Below are 20382 nucleotides of genomic sequence, written 5' to 3' on the forward strand. Positions count from 1 at the left end.
TGTTTTTGCAGGGCTCCAGTGATGCAGAGCAGCTGTCAACGCGGTCATGCACTTGGGTCTGGGCATACTTAGGAGTTTGCAGCTTTGATTGCACCTTTACTGCACATGTATATAGTCAGGGCACTGAAAGATGTCTTCAAGATACAGGCACGCCGTGCAAGTGCCTGGCAGCTATGGGCTGTGAATAAGAAACCCATTGAACCGAAGCCAAGTGTGGAGAATCTAATTACACAGTTAAACGCGGAGGCCACTGACAGTTACATAACAAAGGAAACCCGGCCTCGCTGGAGGCAAATCGCTTTCGTTCTGCTTGAGAAAGGAAGGTTTTGTTGACAACTCAGATATGGAATGCTTGAAAGAGTCACCCGGGTAAATAACAACAGCTTACTACTCCATTAGATAGCTCTTCCCAGGCTGCAAGGCTTCCCTGTCCTAGAGGAAGGCCATACTGATTGAGCCATTAAAACTGCAAGTCAATTTGTCCAGTCCTCAATTCATCATCATCACCATCACGATACAAAAAAAAACCAACAAACTCAACCAAAAAAAGCACTCTTCCAAGAGCACGTTAAAAATGCAGTGATTTGTTTAGGGCAAGGTGTTTGCTTCCTCCTCTCCTCTTCAGAAAAGGAATTGGATGCAGAAAGCGTTGTCTCAAGGTTTCTGAATATCCCAATCAGGTTTTATTCAATATATCCACTTCTAGGAGATTGTCTTGGAGAATGCAGACAAAAATAAACAGGTCTTGGGTATAGAAGATGGAGGTGATCTTTGGGAAAATCACGGCATTTCTGACGTATTAGAGATCTGCTGGGAAGGACTGTGTCCATATTCTTAATCTGAATGCCCTTAAATTGTGACAGGGTAAGTTTAGGTTAGATAACAGGAAAAACTTCTTTACAGAAAGGGTTGTTAAGCACTGAAATAGGCTCCCCAGGGAGGTGGTTGAGTCACCATCCCTGGATGTATTTAAAAACCATTTGGATGTGGTGCTCAGGGACATGATTTAGCAGAGGGTTGTTAGGGTAGTATGGTTAGCTTGTGGTTGGACTCGGTGATCTTTATGGTCTTTTCCAACCTGAGCAATTCTATGATTCTATGATTCTAGTCTAACACAGAACAAGCCCTGTTGTAATTGCTTTGGCAAGGTGCTTGAGCTGTTTGAGAAACTCAGAGACAGACCTTCTCTCCTTTTACAAGGTAGTCTGCTCCCTTGCCCTACTGTACTTTTAGAACTCCTCCTGACATTCAGTGTGATTTCCTTTGCTCTAATCTAAGGTCACTACCTCCTATCCCTGAGCAACATGAGGAGCTTTTTCTTCTCTGTGAAGAAGTCCTTTATGTGTTGGAAGGCTGTAATCATGTGTCCCCTTGATCTTCTCTAGACCAGACGTCTCCTCAGTCTCATGGATCATGAGTTCTCGGTTGCTCTTAGTTTACCTCAGGACAGAGTTGCACGGGTGAACTTTGCACTTGTTATGAGTTTTATGGCAGCCAAAGAATGCTGTCATTATTGTCTGCAGCCGAAGTTAAAGATTTCTCCCATAACCTGGGCAGAGGACATGGGAGCCTCCAGGGATCGAGGTCTCAATCCCCAGTTCCAAGCGGGCAGCACAAGAAATGGAGGACATACGACTTTCCAGTCTTTGATGTCAAGGACTTGCCTTGCCATGTCCTTACCATGTTGTGAGTGAGACTGTGGAGTCTCTTTTCAGGTACTGGAGAGACTTCTCCAGGATATAGATATGTTGTACATAACCTGGAAAATGCAGACTGTGAGCAAGAAAATCCCTGATTCGAGGGCTGCTTCGGTAACTTTATGGCAGTTCATGGGACTGCTGGAAACACAGCCAAGAAACGGCAATGACTCATCACAAATGCTTGAGAAAACATTATTCCTGGGCTCTGTTATCTTAGACGAGGACAAGATTGCTCAGAAACAATGAACTGAAGGGATGCTTATAGCAGATGCGTAAACAATGAGTCACAATTCTTCTAATGAGCCCTTAACAACATAATGGGGTCTGTGCTGACAGGTCGTTGGTAAGTGATCCCAAACAAAGCACATCCTCGTGGTCTTAGAAGACCTCTGAAGATCGCTGTGTTTTCCAGGGAGGGAGAAGGGTGGGTTTTAACAGCACTTGGTAATGCTTGGCTGCAAACACTGCGGCGTGATAATGTGGGACGTGCGGCTTTAGGAGGTGGTAGATGTCTTCATATGCGACACAGAAAAAGTGGGATTCATGGGATTCCTTGCTGAGGGATGTGGTGGCATGAAAGATTCAAGTTGTAACTGGATGAGGGCTTCTCATGGAGGAGCAATCCACTGGGAGCTGCACAAAGCAGAGACCCCAGTGCGTACTCATGAGTTTGATGTAGCAGTGGAGTAGATCGGTCTTGGACTCTTTCTCCTATGGGCAAAGCATTTTTGTCCTTCAAAGACTTCTGGAATTTGCTGGAGTCTTTGAATGCTCATAACTACATCACATCAAACTCTCTGCTTTGTTGAGTGAGAGGAAGAAGCATGTCTCTGGCCTCTGCCTGAAGGAACTGCAAAACCGTGTTTGTTTGTGATGCCCTTGTGATACTCAAAAAAAAAAAAAAAAAAAATCAAAGTCTTTGATTCTGGCCAAAGCCCCTTGCTTTACATAAAGTCAGAAGAAATGTTGTGATACACAACTATTAAACAGTCTTCCTTTGGAAGGAACTTCTTGGCCTTTATTTTGGCTATCATTTTGCCCGGAGGAAATAGATTGCCTTATGTCTCCAAATTTCACGGTATCTTTAATCTTCCAAAGAAGTTATAAATATTACATGTTAATCCATTTTTATGCCTGAACAGGAATCCTTTTCCATCTCTGGTTGTAATGCAGTCTTACAGCAGTGAGCTCCACAGATGAAATGTGCATTGGCATGGAAAAAAATCATCTAGAGGAAGAGATATTTTACCCTAACAGTACTGTAGGCTACAGCTCCTAAAAGTTCAAAATTTTCATTGTCTTCTTCATGACAAATGAGAAGAGACAGGAGATAGTTTTGGAGAAAACAAAGTGTTAGAGTGCACAAACCCAGCTTCTCCTCCTAACCTTACCAAGAGTCTGAAACAATATCCATGAGTGATCCAATGCAGACAGAGAGAGAAAATAGTTATTTTAGGGTGGCTGCTGAAACCACAAAGCCTTTGTGATAAGTTTCGGTTGTCATGATCTCTCAAACCCATTAACTGTGATTCTTTTCACCCCTCCTGATGTTGATTTGCAACAGAGACAATAAGAAAGGAAAAAGCTTCTCTGGCCGGACTCCATCCTCTATGTGGGTGAGCAGACACTGGGGAACCCCTCACTTCAGCTCCAGATCCTCCGCTACTACACTACTGAACAAGAGCTGCTATAATCACCGAGTCTTTAAACTCTAATCTCTGTATACATCCTCCCTGTCACTCTAGAGAGAGTTTTTGTGATGGAAAATAAAGCCCTCTCTGAACTGACACAATAGATTCAGCAAGGGGAGGACAGGAAGATGTTATCTTTGGCTGCTTGCCCACAGCAAAACTAGCCACTTCTCTGAAGCCAATAGATCTGTGTTAGTGACTCCTGTGGGAGACACAGGCTAGATATTTACATTCGAATTTGGAGGACAAACACATTCTGAGCCACAGACAGCAGTCTATTACTGTTTTGATGCTTGTCTTTATGTGGACAAAACACATCTCTTCTTCTCTGAGGAACTCATGGCCCAAGCCCAGAAATTCGGGTGCAAAGTAGTTTTGTTGATAACTTCCTTAGATTTCAGTTAATACCTAGATGTTTCTATACATAAGCCCAAAGGAGCAAATCAGAGGATAGAAGAACCAGAAAAGAAAGGATCTTCTCAAAGTTACCCAGGGATGGTTGAAAAAGATGGAAATAGCCCTCAGGTTATTTTGGTGCAGAGCTGTCTCCATCCTCAGCCAAAGTTAACCTCGTGTGTTGGTGAAGGGTCTTCCTGCAGACCACAAAAAAGAGCAAAGAACAGGTGATACAAACCACTTTGCATGCAGGACAAGATATTTCTAGTGGTGCTAGTTGGCTCTCTCCACCGACTATAGAAGAATAAACAACTTTGTAGCAGTCAAGTAAAATGAGATTTTAGCTAGTGTGTGGCTCAGCAGAGGCCAGCAACTCTAGTTGACAAGGTCTTGGTAAGTGATCCCAAGTTCCTCTACAAAAGCAGAGCAAGCAGCAGCATTTATCAGTTTAAAGGTCAAAATTTTCGAATCATGATGATCTGATAGAAATAGTGGTAGCTTACTGTTCCCTCAGCCACAGAAATGTGGCTGCTGTTGACTGAGCAGTGGCTTTCAGCCTTTCTCTGTCCTTTGAGAGACTTTCATCACTTTCTGGTGGAGGTGTGGACCCTATATGAAAACCAGTTGTCCCTTGGTGGTAGACTTCATGGTCTTTGCAAACCTCTTATGAATGTCCATGGCTGCTTGTGAAGTTGGGGACTACAGACTCAAACCCAGGGAGGTACAGCCTGGAATAGTGGATATTATTTGCAGCTGCCAGTATTTTTGAAGAGGATAGAAATCCATAGTGTAACTGTACCAGCCATGAAAATGCAATGAAATGGAAGGGAAAGGAACTTGCCATGATTTCCTCAGAAGTCCTTGGTCAAGTGTTTTTCTTCTGATCTTTGGATAAATACTTGTTTTCTTGCTTCCCCCCCCCCCCGCCCCCCCTTTTTTTTTATCCATTTAAAAGACACTATTTGATTCAGAGCTTGGTATTCTGGACATAAGGGAAAAATGAAGACTCTCAACCTCACTGCTGTCTTGGTGGATTTTTTATTAGTGACAATTAATTGCACTTCTACAGCAGCTTCAGATTTTGACTTGGAATGGAAACTGTGCAAACCTTTCTACAGCATAACCACACAGACCAAAATCTACCACCTGCACCTGATATCCTAGGCCAAGTCCCTCCAGCTTAATGAACAGATGAAAACATCTCTTCTTGTGAGAATTTATGTACCATTTCCAGGTCTCTATCTTGTTCCCTAAGCCCCAGAGAGGAAAATCCCAGATTTTGCCTTGCCAGAAGCTATTTAGTAGCATGCACCAAGGTATCATATTCAACTTGATGCCCTACAGTATCTCTCTTGGCTTTCAGCTGCTGTTTCATTGCTTCCTGTTGGCTCTGTGCTGCATCTACCTTCCCTTGGCAGATATTTCAGATGCCTTTGAGGCCTCTATACATCTATAAATAAATTGATCCTTCATTGTCTATACAGATTGAGATCCCCAGGGTAAAAACTGTGCTGGCTGGAGCTCCATGGTCTGTGTCCAAGGAGACACCTCAACGTCTTAGAGTAGGCAAGAGGATTCTCCTGCCTAGAATGCCTAAGGAAGGGGGGATGAACCTGTACCAGACTGCAAGGCAGTCTCTGTCCCTACCCTTCAAGAACATTGGGTAGCCAGCCAAGCAAGAGAACAGTGAGTTCTCACTGCTTTATCTTATACTTATAAAATCTGGTTTTCTTTGTGCCTGAGCTACTGGAGTCATGTGTTGGGTGATACTCAGCTTGCATTTAAAACAAAAGCAAGCATTTACCCTGTATAGTAGCAGAGAGAATCTGGAGATGATTATCTCCAGAGTGTCAGAATTAAAGGACGAAAAAAGGAAGAGAAATACAGAACTTCCCTTTTTTGAAAATCTCATGATATTTTAGGCAGCTGTCATAACTGTGGGAATATATTAGTTCGCATGGGTTCCTAAGGCAGGGCCTCTCTTCACAACAGCACTGGGTGTCACCTGAAACTCTCACCAGTTCATTGTACTGCAGAGTCTGAAGGGCATTTTTCTACATAGTAGAGGGGAAAAAAGATGTACAAGGCCAATTGTTGGCATCAACTAGCACCATAAATTCAGAGTATGCAGAGCTCATGGAAACCAGGAAGCTTTTGAGAACATCCTGCTGATATCTCTAACCACGATTTCGCAAACACAATGATATTATTGTCTTAGAAAAAAAGGAGGATGGCTTAAAGTCCACCATAGTTAAGAGATGCAACAATAAAGCTATGAAAACAAAAGAAGGTAATGAACGGGAAAAAAAAGAGGAGAAAGATGCAGTGCTGAGTCAACGGGCCTGGACTTAGCCTTGGTAGGGCAACCTGCCCTCATGTTCGGACGTGGCTGATGGCACGTCTGAAGGATAGAAATCAGCCATGCTGTGGTGTGACTTTGCTCCTCTTTAGGTATGTGTCGTAGCATCTCTATTCTTGCTGGAGATTTACCTCCTATGGAAGGAACCTGGACTGCCTCCCTTGGAGATGGAGAGGATGCACTTAGTCTCATATCCCTGTCACTGCTTGACTTCCATAGAAGATCCCCAGATCCATGGGTGCCCTAACCCTGAAGGCGTTCAAGGCCAGGTTGGATGGGATTCTGAGCAACCTGATGGGGTAACTGATGTAGTGGTTTGCAATCCTGCTGGGAGCAAGGGTTTGGAACTAGATTACCTGCGAGGTCTCTTCCAATCCTTGCCATTCTAGGATTCTATGATATCCCATCCTGTGAGCCCAACTATTGTGTCCTACCACATGTGATGAGAAACCAACATGGAGAGCTCTGCAGGCTGGTGGACCCGTACCTGAACTCTTGAGAGCTCTCTTAAGACATTGTAATACCTGAAAGCCAGAAGCAACAGGGTCCCTTTTTCACATAGGCCCCTCCCTGGAGGGCAAAGCAGCTTCAATCACAGGGACAATGAAAGGGCCTTGTCTCCTCTACTCCCACCTTCCCAGGAACAGGAATCTCATTGATTTCTCTCCTATGTTCCTGTCTCAGCCACAGGGTTCTGCATTCTCTTCTTCCTCTACCATCTTGGTTGCTGTTGGTCATTTTGCATGCTCTCATAACTTGTGGGAAGGGATGTGAAGCAAGCCCTCTGCATGGAGGTTAGGAGAGGCAAGGCAAAGGATTGGCAGGAAGGCTATAAAGTAGGCAGCTCTCTCTTCTTGCTCTCCTGCCAGGAAACCCACGGAGAGGTCTTCTTTCTATTCTTTTTTCCTTTTCCCTTCACCTTTACCCTTCCACCCCCATTAGCCCTTGCCCATCACCGTCCCCCCCCAACACCATTCCTCCCTGGAACATCGCAGCACTGCTCTTTCATGAGCAGTGTGTGGTATTATGACTTTGGCAATGCTGAGCCCTGCCAGCACGCCTCAAACCACAGGTATCTGACCCTGTCCCAATCCCCGTAATACTGATTAATGTCCCGATTCACCTCCTGATAGGGCCAGAACTGTCTGTGGCCAAAGCAGGTCAACACCCCACTCCCTGTGCTCTCCCCTCCTCCCTTCAGGCTCCTCTCCTTTTGCTTGGGGGGGATCTGTTCCAAAAAATCCCACAAGCAGGGAGTGCAGGAGCTGCCAGCAGCGCTGGGAGACGGGGTGCAGTTACAACAAGGCCAGCTCTGTGATTACGGCACATTAAGCCCTCAGTGCTGTGCAGGCTGCTCTGAGGCATGACGTCCTCACTCCAGCCGGTCAGCTCCAGCATCCCCCCTTCCTCCTCCTTCTGCTGTCCCTTCTGGAACTGGAAATGAGCATGAATATGGGATGCTGACATGGTGCTCACCTGGAGGTGAGGGCAGAGACGGTGTAGGAGATGTAGGGGGAAGTTTGGAGAGGAGTAAAGCTTTGGTGGCCCCCATGGGAGATGAAACAGATTGGAGTGGGTGCTCAGAACCGAAAGCCCCATTGCAGGTGGCCCTGTAGCCAAATCAACCCTGGAGCACGTTGCAGGGGGGTATCCATCCATCTTCTGGCAGGGATAAAGGCATTTTCATGCTCCAGGAGCACAAGTTGGTGGCTGCTGCTTGAGGTGCTAACAGAGCCCTGTTTCACGGTTGTTAATGCTTCAGATGCAGCTGCAATACAGATTGATCTGGGCATCCATGGAGTGGGATCTGCTGCAGTCTGGGATCCCTGTCCATGGGGCCACACTAGTCCTGTGGAAGGAAATAAATCAGCTGTATATCATTCTCTGTCCCCATTAACTGTGTCCACATCCATACGGCTGTGATATCTTTAACCCAAGTCAGTGTGGTCTCATACAAAGCTTCCAGATAGGAATGGATGATTTGTAGATGTGGGATCTGTTCCAGTGACTGCCAGCCTTGCAGTAGTGTATTCCCTGACCTTGCTGCATGTAGGCTGGCAGAGGCTGCACGTGCTGGGGCTTTGATGGAACAAACATCCTTCTCTTCCCGACTCCTTCTGTTTTACATTGTCCTTGGAAGCTTGGCCTTCATGACAAGATGCCTTTGGAGGCATAAACCACAGATCTTTGCCTAGTTTGCTCTCTACAAGGTGTTAACTCTGAATCCTAGGGAGGTGTACCTCAATGAAGTGTTCTTCTCTTTCATTTTATCTTAGATGTCCATTTTGGCAGCTGGGTCCAGCAACAGAGCATGGAAAAACAAAAGGTTACCAAAAGGTAAAAGGGAAGGCGATGAACAAGAAAATCCAGAAGAGAAGCAAAGACCACTGTCACAGCAGTGAGACAACATATAATCGATTCTCTTGGGGAGTTACTAGTGGTGTCAATAACTAAGGCTGGTGCTCTTAGAGGGTGTAGAGGATCTAGGAATGAGGTTGAGAAAGGAGTCGGGTATCCAGGTTTGCTAGGGCTCCACCCAGCTCTGTAGATGGCAGTCTGTTGACCCTCTGGCTTGGCCATCGTTACGCTTATCTGGGTAACTTAAAGACCTTATCTCCCCGTCAGCTGAGTCAGCTCAGCTGAGCACATACCCACATCGACCCCTATGGAGATCCTCTTAGTGTGCAGACTTGTTGGCACAGAACCAGGGCTGGATCCTTACCAGGGTGAAAAACAAGGGTTGATGATGTTCCATTTTCAGCAGTTGAAGCACTCTCCCCTCCCCCTGCTCCTGCAGAAACCTGAGTCATCTTTTGCTGATGACAGAGTAAATTAGGAATACACATTAGCTGTGACTTTGAATGGCCTAATTTCCCATTTACAGTCTTACAAAGTATTTGCAAAAACCATCTTAAGCTCAATTTGTTGATCAAACTGATGCTGTCCATGACACCAAAGAATGCCATGGCAAAATCAGCATTGGAAGTGAGTTAGGAAAGAAGAAAAAGCAACTGTCTATTGCTCAGTCTACTTGAAACACTGATGATGAATTTGCTCAAATCTCCTACATTCAAACATTATGATTTGACTGCCTTTAAGAATGGACCCAAATCAACTGCTGAATTCAGCCCCGTCCTGTGGTTTGAGTCAAATCCATCCTGCCAGCATGCTTATCACCCTTCCCACCACCACCATAGCCAGAAGCAAGAGTGACATACCCTCCCTCTGAGATCCTCCCCCAAATTGCTTGTCTTTAAATGCTTTCAAAAAGACATTCATTGCACAAGGCAGCCAGCCACAAAAGAAGCTACTGAAGCATGGCTGTACATGGTTTGGAGAAGCATGTGGAATCTAGGAGCTTGTCATCCGACCCAGATCTCTCAGCTTGCAGAATCCTGTCCCTTTCCATCCAGAGGCAACCCAGGGCCAAGAGGCTAGTACCAGAATGTGCTAGCTGGGCTACTCCAAATCACCCCCTGGCTCTCTTATTTCCCTGCAGTGATGCTGATTGACATCAGATGAGACTCTTGGTCCTTCTGTACTCCACAGGAACACCACTGATTTATGCCAGCAGAATGCTCTGGCCCCTTGAGCTTTGTGGTTTCTGTGATGAGGTTAAGGCAAATCAGAGAGAAAATCTGATCCCAGGAATGAGGCAAAAAACAACAAACACACTTCATTGTGGTGGTGAAAGGCTGACAGAGAAACACCAGTCGTGGTGGGAAATGAAATGGAGATGAAGATGGTGCTCTGCTGTGGGGTTATATGCTGGGATGCTCTGAGACTATTTAACAATGCTGCAGCATGAGTCAGAGACACAGAGTTTTGCCCACACGCCTACTTGTATGGGTGTGCATACATAATAGTTTTGCACCAAACCTCATGCCTTCACTAGCTGAGGAAATGAGACCTCCAAGCCCACCCAGTGTCTTTTGGGTGCAACCACAGATGACCTGAGGTGGGATGCTCTGTGGCTGAGTGGGTCCCTTGAGGACACCAGGCAGCTCTGAGATGCATGAATACACATTGCTGATATCTAAAGCTAGGCATGGGAAATCAGCTACGTCCTGCTTTGTCCCCATCCAGTGGCTAGCCTGGGGAAACACTACTGGGACTTGACAGTCCTGGTAAGTCAGCTCAAGTGAAAACAAGTTATGTCTGCATTAGATGCAGTGCGTCTGACCACCTCTGACCACCTGCAGGCATATGATTTAGTGAGCATGGTTATTTAGAATGGGAACACTTTTTCACCTCTGCACCTATAGAGACATCTCTGTCTCTTTTATTCTTTTCTGGGAAGAACAATAAAAATGAGCCATCTTTCCAAGCGCGCCTTCGCTCACAGAATCATCAAATTGTTCAGGTTGGAAAAGACCACTAAGATCATCCAACTGTCAACCCATCCCCACCATGATCACAAAACAATGTCCCTACAAGTCCTCTGTGCCTTTACTGCACGTACAGTGAAAAAAAAATGCCTGAAAGCATGCAGAAATGCAATGGAAGAGCTAAATCTCAGTTCCCAATCTCATCTGAAGAGGTCATTTTTCAACAAGCAATTAATTCAGCGTAACCTCAAGAGCACTGCAAGAAAACACAGGCTTGGAGAAAACCCTGATGTCAATTCTGAAAGGTGAAAAGGTTTGATAAGCAGATGGCTTTTGGTAAGCCCACAACACAAGGTTTCAAAGTTGTATGCATTGGGCATCTTTTAGCACTTCTTATCAGCTTTCTCTCACTTTTATTTTTAAAAGAAATTTCCTGTATTTTCTCTGAGCTGAGTGAAACTGCTAACCATGAAATAGATACTCTGCATAATGTTGCTTTATTGATCTTATTCTTTAGTGCAGCAAGGGGAAACAGGTCATTTCCTTGCAACCACTCGCCATGGCCATTTTCTCAAATCTATTTTAACTCCAACTGCTCAGTGTCTGAAAGGAAAAGTGGTCTGGAGTCAAAACGCCAAGAAGAAAGTCAAGGTAACATTGAGGTGAGGCAGGAGTTCAGGCAATAAAAGTTGGATAGATGGAAATAGCTTGCAAAGTTCATGGATATCATCCCAATACTTTGATTGAGTTTGGTTTGTAGCACTACAAAACAATAGGAGCTGCTGGTAATTCCCTCCTGGAGGAGATTAGGAATTTCCTGATGTGTTTGGATCCACAGGATCAGCAGTTAAATGAGTTACTAGTGGTCCTAAAAAGTGTTGGAGTCCTCCAAGACTCCATTGGGTCTCAGTTAAATGATCGCTTGTTCTCTGCTACACCCCCAAGACTTTGCAACTCCCTAACTTCCTCTTCAGAGCACCTTGACCCTTAACCCCTGGTAAAAATAAGCTACGTTTTGCATAATGCTCACTTTTCTGTTAAAACACACAGAAATGAAAAAGAAAAAAAAAAGAAAAAAAAAAAAAGAAATTAAGTCCCAAGCCAATGTTCAGTACAGGGAAGATAAGGTTTTCTAAGGACGCACAGTGACTTTCAAATCTGCCTTTACAGATGCAATTGTGACTGCTTCTTGCTCTCAGTGTGACAAGACCAAGCAAACAGATATGCAGAAATGCCTGGAGAGAGAAAGACAGACATAAAGATAACATCGAGGAACCCTGATTAACAGTGGGGCAGCCATGTGAGAAGTGAGATAACCAGCCTGCCTTGGGTGCTGAGACAGCAACTGCTATCTCCAGTGCTTGCCCCATACACCAGTCTAAGGGGTTTCTTTTCCAGGAGGACAGGTCTGCCCTGGTTGAGCCCATTATCTGGAAAACGGTGGATATTTGAGGTTTTTACAGTGAAAAAAACATAATGCATTTGGACTTTGAAGGCTAACTTGTTCTGTACTTTGGTCAGAGTCAGAGAGGTGGGCTAGGACTGGATGGCTGTGCTGTCTCCAGGCCAATTCTCAGACTTGGAAGTCCCTGTTTGCTGCTAAATAAAGGGGCTGGGTCCTGTGTCCTGGTCTTGAAGCCAAGCAAGATGGCACATCTCATGCCTACAAGCCCAAACTCATTTTTCCCCAAATGGAGAATGAGATCACATCCAGTCCCTGTGTTATCCTGAACCAGCTCTTGGGAACGTTATCTGGAAGATTGCTCATCTGCCCAGATGAAAACTCCGCCAAGAATGGTGCTCATGATTAAATAGTCTGGCTGAGGGAGGTGAGGTTCAGAGGTAGAGTGAAGCCTATGCTCCTCACACCTTGCTGTGTGTGCATTTACTGCCAAGAGCAAAAGGTATTACAGCAGACCTCACAGCAGGCTTGGGACGGGGTGTGGATCTGTCAAAAGGAGGAGTGGGGGGGATTTATGCTGGAGGATAATGATGTGTGGTGTCAGGGTAGAGCTGCACACATCGCTGGCTCTCCTTATTGCCCCCACCGGTGCAACCCAATCTCTCCCTCGTGTGTCTCAGGAGCTCATCCAAACCTTTGATGTGCAGACACCATTCACTGACCCAGCAACAAACCTTCTGCATTTATTTCCCTTTTCCCATCCTGAGTTATTTTCACGCCAGCTCGGGGAGTTCAATCATCTTATGGAGGAGAAGGAGGTGGAGTTGTGGGTAAGTGGGACCGCTCCTTTCTGAGCTGTTTCATTGAGTTTATTTTCATGTGTCACAGCATCAGGCCAACACCTTCCTGCTGTTTGTACTCTGGTGTCCCTCCAGTGTTCTCTGAAATATAAGGCTGCCCCAACAAGAGAGAGCGAAGGAGAAGATAAATGGTTTTCTCCCCTTGACTTCCCTTCACCCCAGCTACAACACTTGAAATATTTATCTCTCATACAGGGATAGCACAATCCCTGCACTGCTGAAATGCTTTGAGCCAGGAACGCTGAAGGAGTGAGAGGGAAAAGGGGCAGAGAAGTCCACTTTCTGCTTTGCTGGCTGAAGGGAAAAATGTGTAGGCAGAAAGATGGGACAGCCTTGCAGAAGATTGCAGCAACGAAAGCATCGCCTGAGTGCTCTCAGGGAGATTTGTGTAATAGGAGGATCAAAGTACAGCCTGATAAGAGGGTGTCATCCATCCAGAATTTTCCATTCTTGGAAATCAGGTTTCTGGAAGTCAATCCAAGCTGGGCCTCCACAGGGAAGGGAGACTCCCAAAGCATAGAGCCCCGCTGATTAGTAATAAGGGTCAGCCTGGCCTCATTGGAAACGACAGGTTAATATCAAGCCAAGTGTAGCAAGCACGAGTTTGGATGTTCCCATGACAAATGCAAGCTCAGGATCAACCCCAGGCAGGAATTCTGCTGGTTGCATTTCAGCTCCAAGTGTCACTCATTAATGGAACCATCCTGCAAAATGTGCAGCACAAAGATCACCCTCGTTACAGCAGTTCTTGTAAGGTCAGCTGAAATTTAGGCTGAGATCCACATGGTTATTATAGCATCCATGTGGATGCAGAGGGAGAGAGCAAATTCTCAGTGCCAGGGCAAGGTGTCTGATCTTTAACACTGGCTGAGCCTGTTGAGGTCTTCACTTTGGTCAACAGCAAGGGAACTGGGAGGAATCAAGGCCCAAAAGTCTCTGATGAGCCCAGTGGGATTGAACAGCAAGGTGGTCCCATCAGCATGTAGATATGCACTGATCATCATCACTATCTTGCAGCAGTGGGGGGTGAGGATGGAGCAGCTTGGCAGTGATGAGGACCTGAGGACCACTTCCCAGGTAGGGTTTGGATCAGAGGAGATCCTCAACTCCTGAGAAACCAAGGCATGATGGGTGTATGTCTATGCCCCAAATATCTGCAGATCAGGGACTGATTTCAACTGTGTTTCATCAGGTGGCTGAGCAGTGAATTCCCAAGCACATCCCTATGGGGTCAAAGCCTCCAGCCAGCATCTTCCACCAATGGCCCCTTATTGGTGTGCCCAGGAATGGATTTACAGAATCATAGAATCGTTTTAGTTGGAAGCGGCCTGTAGAGGTCATCTGTTTCAATTCCCCTGCAATGAACAGGGACACCCACAGCTCCATCAGGTGCTCAGAGCCCCATCCAGCCTGACCTTGGGTGTCTGCAGGGATGGAGCATCCATCACCCCTCTGGGCAATTCTTCTAGTGCCTCGCTGTCCTTACTGTAAAAAAGCTTTTTCCTAACATCCGGTCTAAATCTCCCCTCTTTTGGCTTGAAGTCGTTTCCCCTTATCCTACCACAACAGACCCTTCTAAAGAGACTGTCTCCTTTTTTCATACAGCCCCTTTAGATACTGAAAGTCCACCCTCAAGTCTCCCCAGAGCCTTCTCTTTTCCAGGAAGAGAACGGATGCCAAATCAATGGATGCAAAGATGTGAGACGACTCCTGCTGTCAGGGCAGGGATCTCAACATCATTTTGCACGTGGACATGGGGGGACAGGGGCTGCTTGGTGGTCTGGTGATGGAGACAACAGCTGTTCCTGCTTGAGCTGTCTGAACTGGGTTACCCCTGGCTGGGACTGCAGACACACTGCTCTCCCAAGGATAACCCCACTGATCCCAAAGCAGTGCTTTGGAGCTATTTCTAGGAGGTCAGAAACCAAACAACTGCTTGGACCTAAAAGGCACACCTCAGGTTTCGTATCCTCAAACCTTGACCCTCTGCGTGCATATTTGCCCCATTGCATTCTCTGTTCCCTCTGCACCAAACCCAGCCTGCTCAGGTCAGATTTGCCACTGAGCACTTTAGGCTTCAGCAGGGTGAAATCACAGCCCATGTATTGCCCTGATGCAGAGCCCTGTTTGCTTTATATTTTGCGGTCGGGTATTTTATAGTCCAGGGATATCTGCTAATCCCAAAGTACAATAAAAAAACCCATATCTTTCATAAATACACAGGGCAGGGATGGGCACATTCCCAAGGTCGTACGGAGAAAAAGAACATTCTGGATATTGTTTCCTTGCACTTGGAGGCTGCCTTTATTTAATGAATTCAGACAGTAGTCGGGATTTGCAGGATCTCTATGTAGGATTATTTGATGATTATTCTTTTTACTATTGGCCCCATTCTCAGGGAGAATACGTGCTGGGGCTTTTTGTTGTTTTTTTTTTTTTTTTTTTTCTTTCCAGCTATGAATGGTTCAATCTAAAATCCTTTCCTTTTCCAAATCCATTAAGAGGTGGTTCTGATCAGAGGGATGGACAAGGAGTGAAGCAAAGAGCAAAGCATCGACCAACACCTCCTTAATCCAATGGCTTTGCTGCAGAGCTTTGGGATCTCTGTTACTTGGTGCTCCTCCAGGGTGAAGCAGGACAACTTTTCTTATTCCTACCTTCCTGCTGGAGAGCAACATCAGCACTGGCGTGGACACTCTTTTAGGAGTGAGGGCTGAGACTCCTGAACCACAGAATCATAAAGGTTGGAAAAGACCTCTAGGATCATCTAATCCAACTGTCCTGACAATGACCTGGCCAAGCTCGTCCCCATTTTGGGTAATTCCCACAAGAAAAGGGCTCCCAATCCTTTACTGACACCCCCTGAATTTTCAGGGGAGCGTCCCAGCTCCTCTGCAAAACCAAACTTCAGCAGTGCCCAAGCAGAGGGGCCAGAGCTGGGGAACCAACAGGCAGAGCTGGAGCCCATTCTGCTGGCCAAGCACGGTCTCCAGAGGGGCAGCACCTCCTGGGAGGCACTGGAGGATGGCAGAAAGGCAACGCTTGGTGTCTTTTTTCCACCCACACCTGCACCCACTTTTCCTAACCATGCAGAACTTGGCACTTGGCTCAGGCTGTTACCCATTTCCCAAAACTGAGTTATTCCAACCCAAATCCCGCAGCAACATCTGAGCAGAGCATGGCTTTATTTTATGTATATATTTAAATTATTCTTCTTAGTATCTCTGACAGAGATAAGCAGGCTCAAGCTGAGGACGAAACTGAGAACTGAACAGCTCAGCAGAGCAAACCATGGGGGTATTGGCTGGAGAAGGGACACGGGGAGGTTTTCCTGCAAGCAGTTCTGGCAGTGCTTTCCTGATAAAGACAGTGCCAAAATCTGAACTTCTCCTCTCGTGCTGGTGTTCGACCCACTTTTAAAGCTCCTTTTGCATGCATCATCTTTTCAAGCCCGCATCTACAGGGTTGTCAGACTCAGGCTGCTCTCGCCAAATAGAAAAATGGACCCAAATGTCACCCCTCTTCTTGCCAGACTGGAGTGCAAAGCACTCAATCGATAAACTGATTTCTGCCACCGCTTAAGCACGTGTTAATTAGGAATATTCCCCGCGGAAAGGCAAGGAGGAGGGCTTCCCCAGATTGCTGGGGGGTTTGGAGGAGAACAGAGCATCACCCACTCCTTTTGCAATGGAACCCACTCCCACTGCAATTTAAAGTGTGCCTGAATTCCCCCCATGCTTAGATTTAATGTGGGGACACACACGCAGCACCAGTGCAGACCATCAGAAACATCATTCCCCATCCCTTTCTCACTTTTTTTGCCACTTTTGCCTACTGATCAAAGGGAATGACAGCTTCAGATTTAGGAGGCACGGTGCTTTGGGCTTCACCAGCTCTGGGATGCAAAGGATTGAGCAGCAAAGAGCCCAACAGCCACAGCTCTCCAAACTCACGTCCTCCAGTTCCACAACCTCCAACCTCATGCCCTCCAGTCCCATGTCCTCCAATCTCATATCCTGCAGTCCCATATCTTCAAACCTCACATCCTCCTGCCCCAGACAGATAAATCATGCCCTGAAGTTCCAAGAACTCACTGCATCATTCTAAGAGAATCCTCCTGACCCTTTGACGGAGGACTGGGTACCGCTCTTAGCCCAGCCAAAGCTGTCACATAGTCTAGCTCTAAATTAAGTCCTTCCATCCCTATCATTCTGCAGCTACCCTCAGTGTTTTTTTTCACAGGTTAACTCTGCAGTTCCTGAACAGCTACAGGAGATAGCAGACACTGAGGCATGGCTCACTGGCTGTTCCTTGTGTCTTCTGGTGATACTGGGATGTACTGGGACAGGGACCAAAATGGGACAGGGAGTAAAGGTGGGCTGTCGGTTCTTGCCTATCTTTTCTAGATACTGAAGTTTGCTCAGCTCTAATGGAGCTGGTTCAGCCCTAACGGGATTTTTGATGCTGACTCCGGCAGCATTATGGCTGTATATGGGGACAGCAGGTGTTACAGATCCCACAGAGCCTGTCCTGACACAGCTGCAAAGTCACCGTGGTGATGGAGATGCTAACCCAACCCAAGAACATGGGAGAAACCTCAGATGTCACTAAAGCCTCACTGTACCTACACTTTCCGGCCCTCAGCACCCCTCACTTTTCTTTGGCCTTTGAGTTAAGATTAGTTAGATAAAGACCGGGATGGATTGTGACAGAGACTGTTTTCCAAGAGGTTGTCTATTCTCATATATTGATGTTTCCCCCCAGCGCGATGCTGGAAATGGGGAAATACCTCCCCACCTGCCCTGCATGAGTTCCTACCAGACCCAAAAGAATGTGACAACCCATTGGAAAGGACCTGAACAGAACCAGCACTGGGGTCAACCCTTTTCCCAACACATCTCAGTTGGACTAGATGATCTGAGAGGTCATTTCCATCCTTAATAATTCTATGATTTCTATGATCTCCATCCCTCCTGGAGAGCAGACACCGCGTTAAGTGGTGTCTTGTGGTCAGGTGGTGGCTGTGCCACTTCCTACACCAAGAACTGACCAAGCGATGCTGATGCCACCCATCACCACTCCATCAGGGATGGAGAAAGGAAGCAAAGCACGTGTCAAAGCAGCACACCCAGCGATGAGTTGATATCTGGTGGCTGATTTCTGCGTGACTTGATTTCTGTGGCGGGACTTTGGTGAGAGAGTGAATGTGGATCTCAACCAGTTGCCCATCACCACCATCAAGGCAGATTGGGCAGCCTTTAGCCCTTTTTGGTCACTTCTGTAAAGGTTTTCTCCCTTGGTGTGAGCAGGAGCAGGTGAAAATAGTGCCAGGGAGCAAAGGGTTAATACTACTTTCACAGTTTGCTCCTGTGTGTAAACTGTCTGCAGTCCCCATGCTCTCCAAAATCAATCTCGGAAAGCAAGGCACTGTTTTGCAGATTTGCAAATTAGTAAGATTAAATGGAAATGTAATGAAATGAAAATTAAACGTCCTTCTTCTTTTTTTCTTTCTTTTTTTTTTTTTTTTTTTTTTTTTTTCTGAGAGAGAGAGAGAGAGAGACAGAGAGGCAGAGAGACAGAGAGGAAGGAAGGAAAAAAAAAGGAAAAATCGCCCTTTCCTGGGAGGTGTCTTTTGAGTGATCCCCCAAAACGCCTTTCCCGGAGCAGCTCCCTGTCAAACTACACGCGCTTCCGTCCGGAGGGACTGAAAAGTGATTCAAACTCTCCGGGAAGCACAGACATTTTTAATTTCATCTGGTGCAGCAGCTCGGAAAGCAGCGAGATCAGCCACCGGGGCTGCAAAAGTGGCTCTCTGCTTCCTCAAATCCCCCCAGAAAGCAGAACGGTTTTACTCGTCAAGGAAACAGCCGAGAAAAGAAGGATGGGGGGCACTCACCAGAGCGTAGACCGAGCTCAGCACGGAGCAGCAGAGGATCAAACCCAGGCTGTGATAAACCAGATATGATCCCATATCCAAGGGGCTCCTTCCAGCATCCACGCTCTCTCGGGGAAGTTGGAGGACGGAGAGGTCTTCCAGCGCTCCTCTCGCAGATGATTTCTCCTTCTCCTTCCCTCCCTCCAACTCCCCCCCCCACACCCCCCCTCACTTTCCAGAACCGGTGTTTGTTTGCTTGTTTGTTTTTGTTTGTTTGTTTTTAGCCAGAAAGGCACATGACGAGAAAACCCGGTCCTTTGCTTCGCTTTCTCATGGCTGGAGATGCGGGCAGCTCCCGAAAGGCAACGGAGGAACCCATGTGAAGAAGAGGAGCGACTTCGGCTTCGCTCAGCTCCGCAGCCCCCGGTGCTGGTTGTTTTCCGCGTGCATCTGTCTCAGAGCAGAAAAATCACATCCATATGTCAAAGCCGCTCTCTTCTGTTTCCTTTTTATGAGGCAGTGGGAAGTTCAAATAATTTCTTTGTCAAACGCAAACACACAGAAAGAGGCAGAGAGGGAGGGAGGGAGGGAGAAAGGCGAGAGAGGGGTGGAAGGGGTGGGAGATCGGAGAGGGTGGGGGAAGCTTTAAACCACGGCTTTATTTTTAGATCCAGTAATTTTATCTTTTGGGTTTCGGAGGGGTTTGGAAAGAGAGAGAAAGAAAAAAAAAACACCTTTTTTTTTTCTTCTTCTTCTTCTTTTTCTTCTCTTTCGGCCACACGAACCGCTCTCAGAGCAGAAAGTTACGGGAGAAAAAAAAATAGCGAAAACTTGGCAATATTTTCCCTCCTCAATTACCTTTTCGCAAACAGCGGTGCTCTGGGTTTGGTTTTTTTTTTTCTTTTTTTTTTTTTTTTTTTTTTTTTTTTTTTTTTTTTTTTGCTGGTGTATCGCCGCGCGTTTTGCCTCCACAATCGGTTTATTCTCCAGCCCTCCGGGTCGCAGTGTGTTTCAGTTACTAATCGGGATTTTTTCGCTCCTCTCTCCCCTCTCTGCTTCAGAGGATCTGCAGTTTCAAAAAGCCGATTGAGCACGGCGTGAGGCTGACGACCGGGGGGGGCTCCTACCGCCACTAGGTACTTCATTTTAGATTATACTTTTTTTCTCGCGGCCAAAAAAGAGAAAAAAACGACTTTCCCTCCGCGAGATGTTCTGAAATCTTTTTCGATTCGCCTCTGTGTCTTTACTGTTTGAATTTTTTCCCGTTCTCTCACTCTCACGGAAGAGCAGTCCTCGTTCCGTGCCCCGCAAGGAGGAGCCCCAGTTGAACCCACAGCGCATCGCATCCCCGCTTTCCCCCCCATATCCCCAGCATCTCGCACTCCCTGTGGATGTCACCAGCATCGCTGTTTCAGGGCTGGGGATGGTACTCCCAGCTCAGCCGGGCACTTTCATTCATAAAAATGCAAGGTAAATATACATATATATACATATATATATATATACACATAAATAATAATAATAAGAAAAAACAACACGATAACCCCCCCAAAGCCATGCCGCTGGGGGTGAAACTCCGGCAGCCATCCCCTGATCGGGTTTATTTTCTGTGTGGGAGGAGAAGCGAGGAGGGGACAGGGATGCAGCAGGCGGGACACAGCGCTGCGCTGCGGGTTGAATGACTGGGGAAACTTTGGACATCAACTCCCGCGCTTTGCTTTGCTTCGCTTTTTCTTTTCACTTTTTTTTTTTTTTTTTTTTTTTTTTTTTT

General features: G+C 46.4%; 1 protein-coding gene and 1 long non-coding RNA gene across 3 annotated transcripts in view; one reads left to right on the plus strand and one right to left on the minus strand.

The window, feature by feature from the left end:
* Positions 1-19470, minus strand: part of PTH1R (parathyroid hormone 1 receptor) — a 105531-nt gene extending 86061 nt beyond the window's left edge. The window contains exons 1-2 of the mRNA XM_042888268.1: positions 19346-19470; positions 18633-19061 (exon numbers count right to left, since the gene is read on the minus strand). Coding sequence (XP_042744202.1) covers positions 18633-18707 — 75 coding nt within the window. The 5' untranslated portion in view covers positions 18708-19061; positions 19346-19470. The remainder of the gene's footprint in view (positions 1-18632; positions 19062-19345) is intronic.
* A 71-nt stretch (positions 19471-19541) lies between these two features.
* Positions 19542-20382, plus strand: part of LOC122189564 — a 5028-nt gene continuing 4187 nt past the window's right edge. Inside the window, exons 1-2 of one of the 2 annotated variants that reach the window (XR_006181857.1) lie at positions 19542-19747; positions 19897-20081. This is a non-coding gene — a long non-coding RNA (uncharacterized LOC122189564). The remainder of the gene's footprint in view (positions 19748-19896; positions 20082-20382) is intronic. The other variant, XR_006181856.1, reaches the window with a different exon arrangement.

Source organism: Lagopus leucura, unplaced genomic scaffold (genome assembly GCF_019238085.1).
Source record: "Lagopus leucura isolate 7727_CA_CO unplaced genomic scaffold, USGS_WTPT01 Super-Scaffold_100157, whole genome shotgun sequence".
Classification (NCBI taxonomy): domain Eukaryota; kingdom Metazoa; phylum Chordata; class Aves; order Galliformes; family Phasianidae; genus Lagopus; species Lagopus leucura.